We start from the raw sequence: 23,106 nt of genomic DNA on the forward strand, positions 1-23,106 counted from the left end.
GCTAGAAGGCTGAAAGCAAGAGTATCTGCACTGTTACAAATTTATGTTTGAGTTGGTGAGATTTAGAGAGCTGCAAACAGGCAAGATGAAACCCTGCATCTGACTCGGAACCCCAAGAGCTCTCAGCGTCCTGGGAATGATTTTTGTGCACATGACTCACAAGACTCAAATACCTGTTTTTTCACAAGATATAGATAGCACTAAAATCCCACTGCAACTGAACTTGATGCATGGAAAAAATTCTTGTTCCAGAAAAAGTGTGAGATAATCAGGTACAAGGCCATTCATTCTACAAGATGGGCAATAAGGCACCAGGCCATGTCAGCTATCCGCTCTGGCATGGCAGGGCACAAATGGACTGACTTGATCCAGCAGCAAGATGGCAAATGTTCCTAGGGGGACCAGAAGGCCATACAACAAATAGCAGAGCATACCCCAGAGGCTGAGTGTAACAGGCCCTTAAGTTGTTCTTACATGTCTGGAATTCAGCATCACATCAATGTGGATGTTACATTACTATCATTTACATGTTTGTTTCAAGAAGCACCATGTAAGTACATTTTCAGTCTTAAGAAGAAGTTCACCTGGTGGGAACTGATCTCCTGTTGGGCAGCATTTATTATCTGGGACTGTGATATAGGGTGTAGCCTCAGCACAGGAGGAATTTTCAAGCTGTACAAGAGCCCTTGCTCTGCCTCGAGGGAGAGCCCCACTGAGCAGCAAGTGATGGGAGACAATTATCCCTGTCCATATCCACATGGCAAAGCACACAGGGACATTTTGCAGTATTAATTTCTGACAAACTCTGTACAACAGTAAATAGAGTAGGATAGAAGAAATCATTTGCTTTGTTGTTAGGATAAATTCATTTGCAGAGCAGTCAAAAAGCAACTTGGAGACATGCCAGTGGTCTCCTGCCTTAGGGAAAGCATCAGGGCAATAGAGATTTATATTTCAGAAAAAACAAACAATCATAAAACCAAACAAAACAAAAATAAATGAAAAAGCCAAAACAAAACAAAAACAAAAAAAACATGTCCCAGTGTAACACTGAGATGAGCTTGGCAGAAGAAATGAAGGTATATTTTGCCTGACATAAGAGCAGACCCATCCAAGGTGATATACAGAACATGATTTGGCTGGAATCTTGGAGTTTCCAGTTGGAAACCCAATTTCACATCAACTGAAAACAATGGAAAGACTTCCAGACACAAAACTAGGTGAGATGCAGACTGAATCCTTAACAAACACAAATGGGGAACAAGTTGGTAGATAGTATTTGTTTGCAACAAGGATTTCCAGGAAAAGTTCCCTAAAAGAAGAAATCCCTGTTGCAGGAAAATATTTTTCTTCACCATTATAATTTTATTTTTTACTTAATTTGCCATTAGATTAACTTTAGAAGCCCTACATCTCTGTGCAAACAGAATATATACCATAAAACATACATTCCTGTAGCTAGTTGCTCATTTCTAGAGGAAAGCTTCAAAACAGTTTTCCTCACCACTCTTTTATCTTTTTAGAATTAGTGAGTGACACAGTTGCACTGCTTGTAGTAAGCACCATTTCAAAGCGAATTTGCCTGAATAAATCTGAACTTCTCATTAGCTTTGTAGACTGGGTACAGTTTAGTTGTGTTTTTCTGAGTCTTTGCTGTTTTCTCCAGAGAAATAGCAAACCCAGGAGCTGCCACTTTGACAAGTCTTTGCCAAGCAGGAAAACTTCAGAACACATTTGACTAAACTGACCACATGAAATTAATACATTAACAACTTGGAAGATAATAACTCTTACTCATACAAAATTTGCTATTGTTGCAACATGACTTGTTTGGGCAGAAATATACAAAAGGTTGTTAAACCTACATCGAAAGAAGCTCTGGGCCCAGGACTCTCCATCAGCACTGCTGGTAGTAAACACCTGTCTGTAGACATGTGGACACACATCAAGCGCCCAAAATGTGTGCACTATACCCACAGCAGAAACCCTTTGGCACCAGAAGGGAAGCACCAAATTGCCATCTCACCACCTCTGACCTGCACATTAGCATTCATCCTCATCTGACAGTAACACAGCTCCATCCAGGTTTCAGAGAAGCCACCCTTTGCAGACCACCCTCCCTCCACACTGCTACAAGCATTCATGCTTTGAACACAACAAGCCTGGTGACTGCTGGGTCAGAGGAAAAAAAATACCAAACCAAACACTGTTGCTGCCTAGCACACCAAGCCACACCTTCAACAGCACTAGGAGAGGCCATCCCACCAGTTTCAACACCCCTTTTCCATATTTAGCAAGCCATGAAGAAGAGGGAAAACTGGCTCTGCACAAGACTGGGGATGTTCAGCTGTGCAGGCAACACTTGACTCTTTAGCTTTCAAGATTTCAACTACAACCAGCCATGCCCCATCATGGGACAGACAGGAATCATCTCTTCAGCTGTCAAACTGAAAAGCCAGCACCACTGGCACATACAGGCTGATGTTTCACACCAGCTGCTGCCTAGGTTGCCACACTGCTACCCAGCACCTGCATGGATAGAGCAGCTATGGATACTAAGAGTAATGGGTGATTGAGCATTGGGAGCAACAGTCCTCAATAGGATTCAACCTGTTTGCCCCTCACTTTACATATTACCCAATTCCAAGCATAATCACAAATCTCCCTCTCTGAGCCTAAAGGGTTGTCACCACAAAAACAAACACTATTTTCTGTTTACCACAACTGTAGGCCTCAGACATGTGGCCTGGCACCCTGTCACTAAACACACCCCTCACATCAACTGAGGCAACAGGTTCAAATAAGTTTACTGCTGCTTTTTCCTTTGTTTATAACTCATTCTTCAGCCTCAGTCCTTCCTTGGCATGAAGCAGAGATTTAGCAATAGCACATGCATCTCATATTTCCACTGCCACAGGTTCAACATGGGCGCAAACCTCTGCCAGCCTGGACTGCAATTCCTCAGTCTATGAATAGCTGCCTCTCTGACTTACAGACAGCCCTTGCATTGAGAAATACAAAGTATCCAGCATTATTTATTAACACTCATCGATGCCCTTCTCATTTGAGGGCTGCCCTCTTAGCCATGACAGGCGTTTTTTTCCATAGAAAGCATTGAGTATTGGGAGGCAATGGCAAGATCCTCATGTACACAGGTTACTCACCACTCTACACCATGCCACAGGAGTGGAGCAGCTGAGGTAGCCTGGGAATCTGTGAATTTGCTTTAATCTCAGTGGAAACAGAAGACAGCATGGGATGGACAGTACATTTTAGCATGCTTTTTTTTATTAGTATGTCAGGAAATAGAAGAGATGACAGAGTCTCATGGTAGTGATTACCATCTGCATGGAAGAGGAACAAACTGCACAGTCCTCTGATCATTTGCAGGAATTATGCTTGTAATATTATAGACCTAGGATTTTTTATTAACATCTCTGTATAAATTATGTGATTTCATCATACATTATCTAGTACTGTACAGCTAGAAGGAAACATTAAAGGAACTGTATAGACTGTACTGTTTTAAGAGGCGAACAAGTTTATCAGCAAGTTTGAAGGATTTAAACTCCTTGTGAACATCACTTTTATCCATGTAAAAGCTTAAAAATTTACAGTGAACAGCAAGGAAATTATTACATATTGCAGGAGAACAAGTAATAGTTTATATTTTGTAGTAGTTAACAGCCACACTGACCTGTAAAAGCATATCACAAGCTCTTTCTGCAGCACTCTGAAAGTCCTGGATAGTTACCCCACATTTGGAAGAACCAATGGAGGATAGTAAACAAACCCCTACTATGTTGAGACATGCTAGCCATTTTGAGCTTCTTTGTAGAAAACATCTCTGCAAACCCATTCAATGAGTAAATTTTCCTTCTGGGGAAGGAAATTCCCAGCTAAAGGAAGTTTACATCAGTCAGTTCCATCTACATCTGGCTATTAAGTCACTTTCTCACACAGTTTTGCAAAAGAGCCTCATTCTGGCTATTACTATGTCTTATGCTACACAACTCTAACTGGGGACTCAAGGTATGATATCCTGATCCAAGCTGGAAGCACCTATCCCAGAATGTGTCTCCTCAATTTGCTGTCCACAGTAACTCCAGCCCTTACACAACTACTGTTAAGGTAAGATTGGCATTGCAGGGTTGCTGCATGAACATTTGACATAACACAGGTTCTGTCTGGAGAAGGCAGAAATCTAAACAGACAGAAATGTAGGAAATGCACAAGTAAGTGATCCACCAGCAAAGGCTAAATGGGAGGAGTAGGGAGGAGTCCGTATCTCCTCATATCCCACTTTTGTGCGGTTTCCAGGGCACTGGCACCATTCACTAGATCTTTCTGAAGCAACTTTCAAGGAGTTTGCTAATTCTCTCTACCTTCCTCCATATACAGAGCATAGCACAAGGCATATGCTCTAGTACCGTTTACAGAGTAACAAGTAACAGAGCAGTCTGTGCAACTTCCAAAGGAATTCCTGGTCGCTTACTCTGCAGTTACCATTAATACCAATATGCGTTTCCTGGTTACTGCTCCTTGCAATGTTTATACACCAAGAACAGATGATCATTTCACAGAAACCAAAGAGCCTAAATGAGTGCAGAGACAAAATACCACACAACAAAAAACTTGGTACATTACATTACCAGAAGAGAACAAAGCATTTTAAGTATTTAAGACATATACAGAAAGTGTTACTTATATGAAGGTATATAATTTTTTTCATGTTAGACAATGTCCACCCATTCATTTTTAAAATCAAGCTCTAAGAAGGTAATCTCAAAGATAAATCTGGAATCTGCCCTTCCTGCATAATTCTATAAGTAAGATTAAACTTTGTGAAATATCTGCAAGAAGTTTCACAATAACCACCTACTTTTTCATGGAACAATAGCTCTTCCACCAAGAATTCATACAAGTCAAATTAAATGAGACCTTGCTTAAAGAATCCCATCCACGATCTATTAAAATACTGGTAGCAGTGAGGCAGTTTCACACCCACCTTGTTAGGTTTTGGGGTTGTGTATTGTAAGCCACTACCTAATGTAAAGTTTATTCTTTCCTTTGCTAGTATTTCTGATGGCTTTTTCCCCCTTCCCCCTTAATAAAACATCAGAGGTGAAAGATAGATTAGTCATATCTGAGACATTCCAGCATATTAGTTTGCCAGCCATTAGTAATCTGAATTCTGTGTTAAGTTCCCGCTATAAAAGCAAAATGCAAGCAGATTTTGCCAAAGCTTGCTCAGATAAAGAGAGGATCCTTGAACTTCTTTGCAGGAGCCAAGCAAAATGCATTAGCTTGCACTCTCAGTATGTAGAGCCAAGGGGAAAACAGAGACCTAGCCTCATATATTGGCCTTGTGCCTTTTCCACACCATAAAATGACTAAGGCAACATGGAAGAAATGTTCTCTATGCCCCGCTGAAATGTCATATTGTTTGTATTCTCATTTCCAAAGGCCTTTGCTTTACTAACAGGCATAAGTGCATTGCTTCTTTTTGGATTCCTGTATTATGTCCAGTGTTTCACTTCCTTAATTTGAACTTTGACAGCTTCCATACTGTCAAGGAATGCACTGAAAATGATGCTGTGCAAGAGGGTCAGAAAGAGAATGAGGTGCAGTTTTATGTGTAATATGATCTACAGAATGTCATACTGCATGCAGTAGGAATAAAAGTAGTCATTAGTGAGATGAGGTATAAATTTTACACTCTTGTAGTCAGTTACTCAGCTGATCTTTCCAGAATCTTGGAAAAGTGTACTGCAGCTATGCATATATATTATACTTAATGATGGCCATTAAGTCTGCAGTCACAAGATTCAGTCTGCCTTTTGCAGCTAAATTCACACCACAGCCTCCCAGATTTTGTAATAGTGACTGACATAGTACAAAATAATATTCCTGTGGAATCATGACCCTGATTAGTAAAGGGGTAACTGCACTCCCTTCTTCATCTTCATTGGTCCCCACGGGTTTATACCAACAATAAATTTATTTCATTCTTTGAAGATGAAAGGTGCTATAAAGTGCACTTTATTAAAACCACTATAAAGACTTGTTATTTTTGCTTATATACCTGCTGAGTGATGGTTTCCAGAACAGCACCCCCTGAACACACACACACACTCACTTTACCTTCTGGTTTGGAGGATTCCTCTTAAAATGTAAGCCACTTTTCCAGCTTTTGGTGTACAGCTTCTTTGCTTCAGGACTATAGATCAGCCTTTCTGTAACCAAAAAGCTGGGTGGGGATGCAGGTTTCCTGTAAGGTAGAAGTGATAGAGAGTCTTAATAGATCAAAGTGATCCAGCAGACCAGGTTCATAGCCAGATGCTGGTCTTGACTCTTGTCTAGGCCAGGAGAACTGGTGGGTTTGGGTTCAGATATGGCAGTGCCAAATTCTCACCATCTTTAACCCCAATTAAGTCTCCCATGATGATTCTAGTGATGATCTCTTGCCCTACATGTTGCCTTTCCTTTACACAGGAAAAGTCCTGAGAAACCTGCAGGATCATTTTTTAACATCTACTGAAAAATTTCTTCCCTCTCTTTTCCCTTTGGTGCAGAATCTCTGAATCACTGTTTCCCAAAACAGTGTCCCAAAACTCACATGGGCTTATTCTTTTGAGACTGATGACAAAAATGTTGGTGCTAGCAAAAGAACAGTCCAGGTTCCTATTTCACCTACCATAACATAAATCTACATTCACAAGGGTTTTCAGAAAAGGATGCTATCCCCAGGTATACCTTTAAAAGTAGGACTCTTTCTACCAAAATTGCCTGCTTCACATTTTCAGTGTCTCACTGTATAGATGGCAGGAGTGTGATTTCTGAGAATCTTAGACAAAGACTTTGTTCAAATTACTAATTGTAAGCCTACCTAATTTTCTCCTCATTTAACAGCTCTATTATTTGTTTCAATTTCTGTGAGCCTTAACCTCCCAGATGGCTTCTCAGACTGCATATGCTAACCACCTTCACAAACCAAGTATTCCACCTATGCCTAGAGAGCCTTTTCCCTAAACAGAAAAAAAAACCCAAACCAGTAATAATAATAATTTTTTAAAAAGCCAAAACAAAATGAAACCACAGATCAAGACCCAACATGAAGAAGAAAGGATTCATGGAAAAATCACAGTTATCTAGGACCGCATGCAGTAATTAAGTAAGAGAATAAAAATAAACTTTTACTTCAGTCACAAACATATAAAAAAGAAACTGGAATAATCAGTTACATATCTCAGTTTGTGTTCTTGTGCAGCGCAAAGCATGTCCAGAGCCTGGTGAATGGCAGCACTTGACAGTCATAAATTACTGCCTCGATTACCTTTGCAACCTGGTTGATATTTTTGCAGATATATCTTTCAAAATATTAACTGATGACTATTAACAAACTGACTGCTTGTGATCAGAGTAATAAAACTGTTTATGACTGCTCCTATTACCTCTTATTTGGCAGTCAGAAGTGACCACAACCTCTATCTTCCATCACCTCTGCCCCTTTTCTAGGCTGCTAAGAAGTAGAAGTTTTAGAGATTAAACCTCTTGCTATGACAATCCTAATTCTCATAACTCGGCTTCCAAAATCCCTGTTCTTGCCTAAGTTTCTGTCAAGAAGAAAGCTCAGAAAATCACACAGAAAACTCTTACAAACTAAAGGCAGGCGGAGACTTTTCTTGTAGTGAGTGTCTCTTGTAGCTCTGTGCCTCACCTCCTGCCAAGGCAATGTTTGGAAATGACACTCCTTTCCTTTCCTTTCCACCAAAGCGGTTCCTTTGGAAACACAGACTTGCACAGGGAATGCAGTAAATTACCAGATATCTCAGCTGTCTCGCCTCTTCCTTCCACCCTCTTATTCTTTTTAATGGCTTGCCAATGTGAAGATATTTTCATGAGACAGTAAACAAAGGGGTCTCATGTCCCTTGGCAGATTTCCTTAATTGAGGTCTTTGGGTATCCCATTTTAAGACAAGAAAATAGCTGATCCAAAAAAAACCCAGATCCACAGTGATGGTCACAAAATGGAAACAAGATTCTCTAAGTTCCAGGCATTACTGAGCACCTTCCCAGAGTGTCACTGTTAACCAGAAACGTATATAGGTGGCAAGTTTTAAAAGTATATTAACATATTAAAGTCATATACTTAATTCAGCTGTACAGAATTCAGTTCTGTACTGCTAAAGGAATGAAAATAGGAGGTTTTATCTATTGCAAAAAAAGAAAAAAAAGGTAAGAAAGGAAGTATCTTCAACAGTTAGTTTACTCCTATGTTTAGTAACCCTGCCACAAACCAATCACAGCGCCTAGGACAGGACTGTAGGATAAAACACATGGAAATGTATGAGAGCAGATGGGGTTGATTTTATTTTCTATATTTATATTGTTATATGTACACATACACATGCATAGCATATATGCAGACTGAAGTTCTGTACACATACATACACAGGTATTTCCTTTCCATCTTTTGCCCTAAATTCAATCCTGCTTTTAAATGCATAGCCCACACACAGCTCCCACAGATACCAGTGACAGTGCTCATCTCTGAGCTAAAACTGGTTTATTTAGAATATCTTAGGCATGAAGCCCAGCTTCATTTTTGATATTACTTTAAATTTAATGTTTCCTGTATGTGAATACTGATGATCTTAAACAAATTTAAAGAAAAGCACAGGGTTTGTTTTGGCTTCCTGAACAAACCTTTTTCGAGATCAGTATATATGGTTCCATATTTTACAGGATATCCATCCCACCATGAGCTGCACCTCAACAGGGCAGAGATGGGGGGATAGAAGGAGTCTAGGCCTTTCCTCTTGAAAGTAAACTTTGACATACACACAGTTGAACTGCATCATAACTTCTGTGTTAACTCTTGTAATGTGTTTTTTAAATTGGTACTTTAGAAACAAAAAGAACTAATAAAAGAAACAGGTTTGCAAAAATGAGTATTTTCCACTTTCCTCTCCCAAACTGTTAAAGAATGTAAATCTTGTTTGGGAAATATAGAGAGAAGTCATAGGTCCCACTCACACACCTGTAATATTAACATAGCTTACTTTCATTTGCTCTGTGTTTTCCTCATATTAAAAATGAAAGCACAAAAGATAATATCCACTGTAGCCTTACCTCACACATCCATCCATCCATCCATCCACTTACTTCAGCTCCTCCATGGTAATAACATTCCCAAACATGCCCTCTGTGCTCTCAGTTCATGCACACTTGCTACTCAATTGCAGGTCATTAAGCTGCACACCTGCAGTGACTTAACTCGCGCTTTACTCAACTCTGAACCACCCCCCAGCAAGAGTGACATCATTCACTCCTCACACTCTCATTAAATGTTGTCTTCCTCTCATAATACCCTGTGCCAACTTCCCTGATGAATCCAACCTGCAATACTCAGCAGCTAACTGAAGAACAACTATGTATTATACCAGCTACACATAAATATGTAACTATTTAGGAGGAATAAAAAAAGGTAATTTTCAGTTTAGGTGATGTGGGTGACCATTGCCTTGAAACAGGAGCAATCTGTGGGCAACCACATGTCACTAAGCACTTAAATGTGTGAAGAAATGCCAGAACCATTTAAAGCTTTTTCTCCTCACTAAACACCATTTTAACTAAAAATACTTATTATGGGGACAGGATTTCCATATGAATATTGTGACTTTTAAATGCTGTCTGCATTTAGAGTCTCTGAGAGACACATGCTGTTTATGTACCACCTGTATGTGCAGAAAGAAATGGAGTAAAAACTTCATTTAATATGAAGTTATAGCTGCCCACCAGCTAGAGTCCTTGGTGCAGAAAAAAGGCTTTGCTGTGGGTACCTTTAGCATCACTCAGGTTTTTTGAGATTCCTATTTGAAAATGGTTTCATGGCCTGTTCTATGAAAGTAAATTCCAACCATAAATGAAACTGCAGGTAGAGATCCCCAGTGGGTACCCATCATGGAGGATTCCTTCTTATGACCTTCCATCCATAGGGCTGAATTTATCTTTGATGTAACACCACTGGTGTTAATACTACATGAAGGATCAATTTCCCTTACGTCATTTGTTTAATTTTTTAAAGCCAAGGAGGCCAGGTCAGCCACTCTGAAAGAGTAAACCACCTTACTTCCATTTCCACCTGCAATTTGGAGCCAACTATTTAGTCCCACTATCCCTAATGGTGGGTTAGATGCTGTTAGATGCATTTTATGGTCAATGCAGGATGATATTCTAGTGAAGGATGTTGTCACTAAAATAGTCACAACCAGTTCAAAACTGGATTCAGATTACCTGAGGGGTAATCTGGGAATTAAAGGTATCCAGAACCCTCTCCAGCCTGAGGATATTAATAGTGGTTGATTAAGAGGCAGGAGGTGGTGATGGTCTGTGTATTGCCCACAGCACTTCAGATGTATCTTTTCTAGGGGGGTTAATGATGATCAACAGTTCTCATCCCTCACAGATAGCTGGTAGCTATGTAGGGCTGTGTTAGAGGCTAGGTTTTAGGCATGGTACACAATGTCCTGAGAGCTACCATTTCTGAGTTAGTCAGAGGCTGGGGTGCAGTAAATCCAGAAGCTTTCCCTCCTGTGATATATATTCCCTTTACTTCCCATCCTGTGTGCCTGACCTTCATGCCCACAGAACTGCTTTTGAAAAGCAGTGCAAGGGTCCATGGCTTCCATGCTCCATTTTACATGGGACATGATTTATGAGTAGAAAGCTTTTAAAATGAAATTTCAGATGCATTTCCTTCACTGACAGATTGGCAAATATCTTATAAATCACGATTCAAGTGCCAAATTCTCTGCCAGTGATCAACAGATTTTATCAAGCTTTTATAGCCTTCAAAAGCAAGTTCCACAGAACTTGTTCTAACTTATTATTAACTTGCTATTAGAAAATACCATTGAATGAGCAATATTTGCTATAATGCCATGCACACAAACTGTCTACAATACCTGCAAATAAATGATATCTTCTTCTGATCTAAAAATACCTATTCCTTATTATATTCTTGGAAGAATGGGGAAGTTTCTTAGTTACAAAAACACCACAAATCCTGTGCACAATGTAAATGGTCTCATTTTATGCACTGACTTTCTTCACATCTGTGCAAATAAAGCCATTGTTACAAGCACAAAGAGCTGTTGCATACAATACGTGCAGCTATGAAACCATGAGTGCTGCTATGTGTTGAGTCTTTAAATGGAAGCGACACATCTGCTTTTGGCATAGGAGTGTAAATCAATCCAAGATGTTTATTAAAGAGTCAGTAACAACCTGTCCACATGCTCTTTCTTCCATCCAGCCCTGGGTTTGTTCTTGCTTTGTTATTTTCCTGGCAGTTAAACATGGGCTCTGCACACTGAAAGTATGTGGTGTTTCTTCACGTACGGATAACATAACATGTCACATAATATTGAACAAGTATGTGATGCAGAATGGTTTGGACAAAAATGCGAGCCAAAATGAAGTGGGGAGGGAAGGGTAAGTACAAACAGCTACAGAACAGTGACTGAAAGGTTTGTTGCTCTGCAATAAGGCAACTGTGTTTCCTAATGCCTTTTGAATTAATGAGACCTAGATTTGATTTCATGTTCCAGCTCTTGGCAATTAATGAGCAATATTTGCAATAGTGAAGGATGGTGAATATTTTCTTAGGGAAATCAATAACTGACTTTGCATTTGCTGAAGGTATTTATGCCACTGGGTATTCTACCACTGGGTCTACCTGAGCAGGCCGGGTAGGAGTACAAGCCTTTCAGCTCTTGCACAGGTTGACCAGCAGGAAAGTCAACATAATATTGGCACTGGCCAATACTGACACTGAAAACTGGCTCTTTTTGTGAGCAATTGCTGGTGTATTTGGCACAAGCTGTAACATGTTCCTTTTCCACGGACTGAGGAGCTCTACGGTTTGCTGTAGGACAGCAGCCCAAGGACAGCAATACCTTTTGTGGGCAGCCTGCTTGTGGGCTACCTGCACATTGCAGCACCTAAAAGATTGGACCTCAGGATGAAGGCAATGGCTCTGGGTCTGACAGTAGAGCCTAGGCCATGCAGTGCTCCTTCCCCTTCCATCAAAGGATGCACAGGAAAGCATCCTAGGAAAAGGAATCAACAACAACTAGGCAGGAGGAGCAACCCATTCTGTGTCACAGTGAAGGGCCTACTTTGTAGCATGTCTGAGTAACCAGAAGTATAAAGAAAAATATGATGGATGTTGGATTCTTGACTTCCATGTGGGGAGATCATAACAGTGATGCTGTTCTTCAAATGCATTGAAGGAAACAAGACATGTCCTGTCAGATACTAAAGGGAGGCTTATCCATTGGAAAGACAATATATCTCTTTCATATGATGGCAGTGGAAAACCACTGTTTTAAGAGATAAGATTGAAAAACAGACTGTTTGATGGGAAATGGTTCAGGAAGGCTCGTTGTGCAGAAGAGGGAACAGAGGCTGCTGGAAGTGTGCCACCCAGTGTTTCATACTTGCACACTTAATTGATTAGACTGAACAAACATCTTCTGCAATTGTCCATTTCTTCTTTGTTAAAATGGTCAGGATATATTAAAAGGCTGGATTCCATATGCATGTTTCAGTGATAATATTACCTATCAGCTCTGTCCCAAAAGTGTCTAGGATTGCTGTAAATTTGTTAATTGGGTGTCTTTTCATCTGTAGCTGAAATTCAGATGAGGTGGATTTCCTCAGCAATACAGAACATACTGGGACAGAATTTATACAGTGATTTCTACTGCAGGCTGGAATTATCTTGATCAGACTTGTTACAGCATCTTGTTAAAATATCTTAGCCAGGGAAAGAATATTAATTAAATTAAATCAAAATACTCAGGTAGCCCAGAAAAGTTAAAAAAGGAAAGCAGAAAGTAATGCTTTCTCCCATTTATTCCACCCACTCTTAAGTTTCTCCTTTTAATTTAATTTTATTTTATTCCATATGCCTGATAATGGGACTTTGTGGAACTGAACCTTTTGAAGTCACTGGGCCAGCTTTTTGGAGAACATCTTGGACAGGTCTCTTCATTTCCATTTCATTTTGTCTTTCTATGGCTGAAACATTGTTATTTAAATGAGTGCTTTCCGAGCTCTGATTTTTTTAATGCAAATGTGAGCTGCTTCCCTATTGAATTGAAACCATCAATACTTCTTTTTCCCTATGAAAAGCAGGATAAAAAGTAATATTCTCAGGGCTGAAGGTGAGTTGGGATGTAACTTTTGTGTGAATTTAAGCTAAAAAAGGGAGATACATACAATGGTGAAGTATCAAAATACTGGCTCAATCTTCCTTCTTTCCAAGATATGATTAAAGCAGCTCTGTATATTTTAAAGAACAGCTGATGCAGGGAAGGTGCCAAGACACAGCAGACCAGTCACACTCCCTCAAGGCATTCTGTATAAGCTGCTTAGAGGAGTGCACATAGAAGTGAGACACTACGTGCCTCCAGCAATCTTATGGTGCTCTGTACCATCCTTGCTTTTGAAAGTTGTGATGCATTTTAATTAGAAAGTAGGTGTCCTCTCATGTTTAATTTTTTGGAAGCTGTATACCAGGAACCATAGTCTGAACTTACAGGACATTTTAGAGGGAATAGCAAAGAAGGTAAAAAATAATATATCCTTGGCTTCCTTTAGAGTATACTGCATGCCTGTCTTCAGGCTATTCTTTTAGCTATAATGTCTAGAAATGTAGGGCTTTTCTTAAATCTGTGAATGTGGAAGTTCTCTAGCAATCACATGCCTCCTGGAGCAGGAGCTTTCTGCTCATCAAATATTGCATGATATGAAAAATACCACATCCCATGCCCCCAGCACCAAAAGGGGTGGCAACACCTGAGTTGCATCCATCCCTGGTCTCTGCCTGACAGACCAAGAGGCATGTGATGCTGAAGCACGTGGATTGTCTCACCCCTCCTCCCATTGGACAAGCACTCATCTTGCAGCAAAAAATGCCACTGTCCATGCCCAGTAGCACCCATGCCAGCAGTATGAGCAAACAGACCTCAGAGACTGAGCTCTCCTGTTAATCACAGAGGTTGTTGTTTTCTCTCAGTGTCAGTGGCTGTTGTTCCAGCCCAGGCTTTTATATATGTTATTCCTGGACTACCGAAAACTTGAAGTGCTGCTTGCCCTGCAATACCAAATTTATGGATGAGGAGACAACTTCAGCTTGCCAGGTGATAATTTGGCACCCTTATGTCAATGTTAAAATCCCTACAGCTGTAAATATTTATTTGATATGAAATATAGTCCAGCTAACACATTATCATATGAATAAATCTAACCTTAAATAAAACATGTGCTCTCCATCTTTTATTCACTTTATAAAATTCTTGATTCTTGCTCTGTGCATTCTCAGCTTATTACAGCTATTCCAACGTACAGCAGTCTGTGGTGTGCCTTGACTTCTTTTCTAATACAACATTCTGCTTCTTGTATTTCACCTCTTACAGCTTTTGCAAAGTTTTGATTTGATAGGACAAGCACAGTGAGGGCATTAGGACCTAGAGAAAGACGCACACATTGCTCTGTATTATGTCTGGCAAAGTGCTTCCTGACTGAGTGCCGTAGTTATGTGTGAAACAAAGTCAGGGACCGACTACTTCTCATCTGTTGATCACAGTTAACTTGAAGCCTCTGAACGGGGGAGAGCTGTCAGATCTGCTTTCTGAGATACAGTGCTTCAATCCAGGCAGCAATTGGAAACTTTGAAGAAGCAGGATCTACCCTTGAAAGAAACTATGAGAAATGGGATTTCTTTCAACTTAGAATTTTAAAAGGGAAAAAAAAAATCAAAGCTTTAGCTACTCTTTCAATCAGCAAAGCATGCACTTTCCTAACTAAGCTGGGACTCCGTATAATAAAGAATCTACTTTATCTCACTGGATCCATGCTACATTTTACTACAGTAAGTACAATATTAATAGGAATGTTATAATTTTTTTTTCCTGTAAATAGAGAGGAAAGCATGAAATGGCATCAGTGAAATGTGAAGGGAGCAAAAAAAATCCTCTTGGCAGATAGTGAAAACCAGGGCTTTTGTGCAACCCGAGGACTGAAATCTGAGGAAGATTCAAGTGATATTTAACATGACCATCTGTATAATTTTGTCACCAACAGTATGTTCTTGAGGAAGAAGTGCAGATATGGATCACGTAAGCTGCAGTTTCTCTTGTTGTTTCTGATGCTGGGATTTTTACTACTGATGGTTACAACGCTGAATCCACCACCCAGCAACCAGAGCAAGGAAGGGACTTTCCAGCCTGTGGAGTTCAACCCCCGGGAAGGGTATCAGCTGGACTTTGTGGAGACCCAAGAGATGCTGGAAACCCAGGAGGAGAGCCAGCAGTATTACCCTTTGGATGGTCTATCGCCTTTCATCTCCCTGCGGGAGGATGAGTTGATCATGGCCGTCGTGTCGCCCACCGGCAAAAGGAACCACAGCAGGGCCAGGAAGGGCTATCGCGTGGTGAAGCAGCAGGGCAGGCGGCCGGAGGGGAAGGCAGAGGGGGGCCCCGAGTCCCAGCCGCTGTCCCTGCCCCTGCAGGGTGGGCAGGGGGCTGCGGCAGGGGAGCGGCCGCTCGGCCTGGAAACGCACGGCTTTAACGTGGTGCTCAGCGAGCGGATCGCGCTGCGCCGGGACCTGCCTGAGGTACGACACCCGTTGTAAGTAAAACACCCTATTTCACTTCTGGGGGGAAACCTGCCTCCTTCCCCGCCGCCGCGTCCCCCCGAACCTCCACTACTGCAAACCCCGCACCTCTCCTCCTCTAGAGCTCGCTTCTTTCCTATGGAACTCCCGGTCCGGGTCGGACGCTCCGCTCCTCAGACCAGGGACGCTCCCAGTCTCCTTCGGGAGGTGGTTCAAGCCCTCAGAGCCGGCGGGCGGCAAAGGCAGAGGGGGGCACGGTGCGGGAGGGGCAGCTGGGATTCGCTGGGTGAGCAGAGCAGAGGAGCGGAGCGCAGCCCTGTGGGGGCGGTGTGAGCGCTGCCGCGGCGGCCCCGCACCTCCGGCCCGGCCCGGTCCCGCTCCGGCCCCACTCTGGTCCCGCTCCGCTCCGGCTCCGCCGCGCCCTGAGGCCGAGCGGGCGGCAGCGCCCCCTACCGGCACCCGCGTCACGGCAGGTGCCGGGGGTGGCCGGGCAGAGAGCGCCCCGGGCCCCGCCCTTCTCCCTGCGTCCGTCTCCGTCCGTCCTTCTGTCCGTCCGTCTGTCCAGCTGCTGGGCTGCGGAGGCGGAGGGAACCCGCGCCGGACTGGCGAGCAGGAGAGGCGGCTTCTCTCCTCGGCCAGGCCCCGTCTCAGCCCACCTGCCAGAGCTACGGGGTCACTGGGCATACCAAGTGATGAATGGGTGAAGAGTTGGGGCTTTCAGCTCTTCCAGAACAAAAGTGACCCGATGGTCACTCATAAAAGTGGAGCCGGCTCTGCACTGGCGTGGCCTCACTTTAAATATCGTGTGCTGTTTTGGGCACCACAATATAAGAGAGATATAAAGCTATAGAGGAGGATAACAAAGGTGGCAGTGGGTCTGGAGGAGAAGCCATGTGTAGAGCGGCTGAGGTCTCTTGGTTTGCTCAGCTTGGAGAAGAGGAGACTGAGGGGAGACCTCATTGCTCTCTACAGGTTCCTCACAAGGGCAGGAGGAGGGGCAGGCACTGATCTCTTCTCTGTGGTGACCAGTGACAGGACCTGAGGGAATGGCCTGAAGTTGTGTCAGGGGAGGTTTAGGCTGAATATTAAGAAAAGATTCTCCACCCAGAGGGTGGTTGGGCGCTGGAACAGCTCCCCAGGGAAGTGGTTGCAGCACTAAGCCTAGCAGTTCAAGGAGAGTTTGGACAATGCTCTCAGGCAAATGGTATGACCCTTAGGGTGTCCTGGGCAGGGCCAGGAGTTGGACTCAATGATCTTTGTGGGTCCTTCCAACTCAGAATATCCTGTGATTCTGTGGCAATAATTGAAAGGAAACTGCTGGGAGGAGGGAAAGTGGAGATTGGTGTGTCAGACAAGCTCTGCCAACATCACAGCCACCAGGCTGTAAGGCCACTGTGAAAAAATGTTGCATTTGAAGTCCCCGGTGTTACATTTGAAGTCTAGAGCCCCGAGAGTCAGTTGCGCCAGCAGTCCGGGAAGGGCTGCTCATCACACTTAAAAAGGATCTGAGGTGTATCTACTATCAAGCTGCCCCAGGGAAAGTTCAGGTTGGACATTAGGAGGAATTTCTTCAAAGGAAGGGCAATTAAACATTGGAATGAAATGTCCAGGGAGGTGTGGAATCATTGAACCTAGAAGTGTTTAAGGAAAGACTGGACATGGCACATAGTGCTGTGGCCTTGTTGAGAAGGTGATGATCAGTCAAAGACTGGACTTGATATTTCAGAGGTCTTTTTGAAGCTTATTGATTCTGTTATATGCTTCCTTTCCCAGAGGGAGCACAAGGGATGTGAGTGGTGTCTTGTCTCCTGTAATAAAAACAATTGTAGTTTTCTCTTAGGACATGGTGGAAAGATGTATGGGAAAACATTTTACATCAGACCCAGAATAAATTTTCTTCTAGTGTTCATTTTCACATGTTTAAAGACAGCTGGCAGTTCTAATTTAAGGGCACAGTCTCAAAGAAAGAGAAATGAAAGAGTGTTTTCTGTACTTATTGACTAGGTTTAGTGTTATTTGGTTAACTCCATTAAATAATGACATTAAATAATGATATTATTTCAGGGGTTTTTTGGCATGCTTCATTGCTAACTCTTCAAACTATGTAATGTTCAAAGGAGGAATGACTACCCTGGTTTACTGCCTTTGGTGGAAAGCCAAAAAACGGTTTTACTTTGGCAGCTGAAGGGCCATCCAACAAGATGCAGCTTTAGTTAATTCTGATCTTGGTAACATTTAAGCCGTGGTCTCAGAGCTCCTGGATGGATTTTGCTGTCTCACTAGTTACAGCCTAAAGAGTTCTCAACACCACAGCTTACAGAGTCCAGAAACCTCAGATGTCAGCATCTGAGGCTGATTTAAATCCAGATCATAAACCTGGAGCAGAATATGTCTAAGCCAGACCTGTCCCTCATGGCACAACACACAAACCACAATGATGATTTTTAGGTGTAGTTTACTCTGGAGGCCTGGCTCACAATTGTGTCAGTCCAGTTTTACAGCAGTGTAAAAAGAGAGCAAACCAGAATCAGATTGTCTGCGTCTCTATTCGGTTTGCATCATGTTGTTCATCACAATGCCTATTATTATTTAGTTAGAGGGAAGCCAACCAGTTAGAGATGTTTCAGTGAGCTACCTCCATGGACCCAGTCTCCCTCAGGTCACTTGAAATGGGATGGCCAATACTTCACGTAAGAAGATGCCCATGATCTGCGGTACCTTCATCCCTCAAAGTGCTTCCTGCTGCTATCAGTTGCTCCAGCTGGGACTGACATTCTCCTGGGACACCTGAATCAAGCCTGCCATTGTGACTTTTATCATGGGGGTTCTGCCCAAAAGAAAGGTCTGTTTTCCTCTCTTGGGTTTGAGTGCCAAATGGCAAACGAAACCCACAAGATATCTACAAAAGTTTTAAGTTTCATTATCAAAGTATAGCTTCCTCTGGAGTGCTGTTTGGAGCTGAATCTCAATTAAATATTTTCCTGAAGGTGAGTGGGAGTCCCTGTCAGCTCTGCCTTTGCCTTGTCAGAATTGCTCTCTGTTCATTGCTGCATGTGACAATTCCTTGTTTTTCACAAATTAGATTAAATCACTATGTCTCATATCAGTCACAGCCCTGACTTTTTGAAATGCCAATTTATGATAGACAGGCTATGAAACTGCTCCAAATTACAGGGAAGGTATTTCTGTGTACCAGTACCCTTGTGCATTTTTGTGAAGATTAGATATCTATATTGGAAGTCTTTGCCAATCTCCATGGCAACTAAGCACTCGCCACCAAGGTTATGTGTTCAAGTACCGTTATTTTCAATTCTTTTCCAATTAAGATTTCACAACAGCCTTATTTTCTTGCTATAACCACAGTACTAGCAACTAGATGCTAATAGCTATAGAATGTTTCTGGTTAGAAGCTGCCTGGTACTAAAAGGACTGCATTAGATCTTCACTTTTCTTAATTATTTCTCTATTCTATTGCTTGAAAATACTCACTCCCAAGTAATGGGAATATTCTTTCCTTGATCCTGCTGAAAATGGAAACAATCACCTTATATGAAATTATGAGGTAACAGTATTGTTGATTACACAAAATTAGTAAACCAAGGACAATATAGATTAATTATAGTGTAAAAATAATCAAGAAAATTTTCCTTTCTATGCAAAAAAAAAGTTAACTATTGAAAAATACAATAAATTATTAATATTGTCCTCATTTCAAATATGTATTCTATAGAATACATATTATTCTACAATATACATATTATTCTATAGTATACATATTATTCTATAATATACTATAAAAGTGCATCTGTAGTAATCATTTATGTGTATTAAATCATTCAGACTATGGAATCTCTTAAGTGATTAGCAGCTTTGTGTCTGGATAGTGTCTAGCAGCATAGAACCTCAGTCCATGAACGGAAGCACTAAGTAAAACACTAATAAACAGAAATACTGAAATTATATCCCTTACATGAATTTCTGCTGAGTAGCAAATTGTTTAACAACCACTGTAAAATCTGTATAATTATTTGCTTGGCAATAAAAAAATGCTGAAATAACAATGGGCTACATTCAGGCAATTGTGTAATTCCTTGAAGAAATTCTTGCTGCTGGAGATTAAATGAGTTAGGACATTGAATGACTGTTACTTGGGAAATAAAAAGATTTTTTAAATGTGCTTTCTAATGTCAGGAAATTATAGACATAGTCTTTGCATATCTGCAATGGGCATTTGAAGGCATTTTCTGGAAAACGTGCACCCTCACACCAGAATAGATGGTTTTCATATACAGTTTCTGTGAGGAAGAATGGGAAGTGTTTGTCATCTTTAAATGTTTGAGTTATTGTGGTGGTTTAACACCAGCTGGGAATTAAACTTCCCCCTGTCCCCCTCTGGTGAGGGAGGCACAAAGGAGAGACTGTGGGTTGAGATAACAATTTACTGAAAGCAAACAGCACTGGAGTAAGAAACACACAGTGACAGCAGCAATGCTAATAACAAAAGTATACAGAAAGAGAAGGTGCTTTACACCCAAAAGGCATTCACCACCTTGACTTAGCTCTGCCTGGCCACTGAGGGAAAGGCAAGATGGCAGGGGGATATTCCTGTGTCTTGGCAATGACAGTGGTTGTTCCAGAGACAAAGACAGATGGCAGGGGGATGTTTCTGTGACTTGGCAGCGTATTGCGTTATTCCTGAGACCAAGACAAGATGGTGGGCCCTCTCCTTACCCAGTGCCACATGGCCTCCTTAGACAAAGACAAGATGGCAGACTCTCCCTGCAGGCAGTGTTCCCCAAGTCCAAGACAATGAAAAACAATGAGGGAACAAACCCCCAAAACTGGATTGTCCACTTTGCACTATGCCACCCGCTTCCACACTGCTCTGCTGGTTTGATTGCACACTGACTCCCAGCTGGGAGTCTCATTCAGCAGTGATTCATTTTCATTGGAAAAGCAACCTGTACAATTTTATAGTGAAAATACATTTTCTTCCTTAAATGTATCTATATTTGTAATCATGGCCCATATAAGGATCCATGTCATTGCATAAAGGACTGAGATGTTGGCTTCATTCACTAGGATCTTGGTCAGGTAATCCATAGGTATACTAATCTGTTGTGCAGATGAGTTATTTTATTTGTTAGTCTTAATGGTACTGCAATTGTTTGCTCTTTTCTCTCTGACTTGAGGAAATGTGGAAATTGGTGGAAGCTGGCTGACCTGCTTTATCCCTCACTCTTCTCTAATTATCTTCACTTTTTCTTTATGTTCTGGACTGGTTCTGGTTTGATGTCTAGTTTTTGAGGCAGACAGCAGGAAAAGAAAAACTATCCCAGAACACAGGAACACTTTCCTCTTTTTGTATTATAATTTTGATAGTGCTATTCCCATATTTTCACTTCATATTCATTTTGGACACCTTAGTACTTCGTTTTCTTAGAAGTGAATTGAGATCTTAAACTGCTCTCTACCCCTGAAGATTTAGGTGCTTCTTGCAACTTTGCTCTGAGAAAAAAAATTAGCCATTTGTTCCAGTGGTTCCAGTGTCTTCCTCATTTCACTCATGCAGGTGCCTACAGCAAAAATATGACTCCAGTCTGCCTACTGCTAGTGTCATCATCTGTTTCCATGATGAAGCCTGGTCTACTCTGCTGAGAACTGTGCACAGCATTATGGATACAGCCCCAAAGGCCTTCCTCAAGGATATCATCCTAGTCGATGATCTCAGCCAGCAAGGTAGCTCCCATTTCTCTCTATGTGAGTTCTTTTTTCCAAAACTTCGGGGAAGAAACTGTCCTCATCCAAGAAGTGTGTGAGGAGAGCAGAAGGCAAAGAGGACTCATAGGAAGTGAGCTAAGCACAGCCCAGAGCTGGCTACCAGGTTTCACTATCCACCCCTAGAATTCAGTGTAGCCTTTCAACTTTGAGATATGTTTCTGTTTTCCCCCCACATCATTTACAACCACTCTGAACTTTCTTACTTTAAAATAAGATCACAGTATGCAAATCTTAGGATTCCCACTGGACCAGGTCTGCTGTCATAATTTCCAGAGCTGGATTTTGGCTGAAGCATAGAGTGGAAAAGTCCACATTGCTAAAGTAACCCAAAGTGCTTGGGAAAGCCAAACACCTGTAGTATCTCACTCTCATCTGTGTATTTTATGAGATGATGAGAGCATCCACCTTTTGCTGAAAACAGGAAAGGAGACTATTAAGATTCCCACAGGAACAGCCTCATAACTTGTGAATCTCAGTTTCCATTAGTCTCTACTTCCCTTTGACATTATGCTGCTGTAGAAATATTTTAAATGTGGCCTACTTGGCCATTTAAAACAAATGCCCTGAAATATTTTCCCAGCAAGTAGCATCTCCTACTACCTGTTTCTTTTCTCTAACAGCTTGAATCAAAGCTAAAACATTTCAGGGACCGTTGTGTTTCTGACAGGGCCCCTGAAGTCAGCTCTGAGTGAATACATCTCTAAGCTGGATGGTGTGAAGCTCATCCGGAGCAACAAGAGGCTTGGAGTCATCCGCGGTCGGATGCTGGGAGCCGCACGGGCTACCGGGGACGTGCTCATCTTCATGGATTCCCACTGCGAGTGTCAGAAGGGCTGGCTGGAGCCTCTCCTGGCCAGGCTCTCCAGCAGCAGGTAAATATCCCTGGGTATGATGATTTCTGCTGAAAGGGACCTGTTTGGGTAGTTTCTGTAATCCTCCCTTGGTTACCTTCTTGCTTTTGGTCATATCCCTTTTATTTTCTACCTTATCAGCATATGCATCACTCGGATATGTGGGAAGCAGGATAGGTCTCATGGCTGCTTACCCTCACTTTTACACCCTGTGTAAATTTCAGAATTTGTATCCAGTTGGAGCTTAGAAACTTTAGAAGGCTTCCTCGTGGTCTGAATTAAAAAAGTTTCAGTCTCAACCTGTTTGTAAATCAGCAGACATCCACCAGAGAAAACTGCTGCAAGACGCCATTGTTTTTACTTTTTAGCTGTCTCAGTGATGGAGCCAAGAATAAAAGGTTTCATCCTCCTGAGCCAGTTTGTCTGTGTACCATGTCACCTTTTAGCTGCCATTTCTCTTCCACAGAAAAAGCCCAGACTTCCAGGTCAGCCTAGGCAGGTTTAGCTAATCACAAGTACTTTCACTGACCCTGAAGTAACAGAGTAAGGTAGAGATTCATATTTGTGAGTATTTGATGTTTAGGGTGCTTCCTGGGCCTGCTTTCTAATGGACATTGGAGACATTAAAACCACTGCAAATGTTTCTAGGCTTACATGTCAGTAAATCTTTTATTAAGGGACTTTTTTGAAAGAAAAATTTGTACATTAACTTGTCACTTGGGAAAAAAATAATTGCTAGAGAGGCTAAAAGAAAAGATCTTTAAACTCTTACTAGACTGTTAAATA

The 23,106-nt window shown here is 41.8% G+C and overlaps 1 protein-coding gene across 3 annotated transcripts in view; it reads left to right on the forward strand.

Moving 5' to 3' along the window:
• The first annotated feature begins 14,544 nt into the window (after positions 1-14,544).
• The window catches only part of GALNT15 (polypeptide N-acetylgalactosaminyltransferase 15), a 29,608-nt gene continuing 21,046 nt past the window's right edge, over positions 14,545-23,106 (forward strand). Inside the window, exons 1-4 of one of the 3 annotated variants that reach the window (XM_030967621.1) lie at positions 14,545-14,944; positions 15,157-15,702; positions 21,261-21,427; positions 22,137-22,341. In XM_030967621.1, coding sequence (XP_030823481.1) covers positions 15,158-15,702; positions 21,261-21,427; positions 22,137-22,341 — 917 coding nt within the window. In that variant the 5' untranslated portion in view covers positions 14,545-14,944; position 15,157. Of the gene's footprint in view, positions 15,703-21,260; positions 21,428-22,136; positions 22,342-23,106 lie in introns of all 3 variants that reach the window. The other 2 variants (XM_030967612.1, XM_030967629.1) reach the window with 2 other exon arrangements.

This window comes from Camarhynchus parvulus, chromosome 2, assembly GCF_901933205.1.
Source record: "Camarhynchus parvulus chromosome 2, STF_HiC, whole genome shotgun sequence".
NCBI classification, from domain to species: domain Eukaryota; kingdom Metazoa; phylum Chordata; class Aves; order Passeriformes; family Thraupidae; genus Camarhynchus; species Camarhynchus parvulus.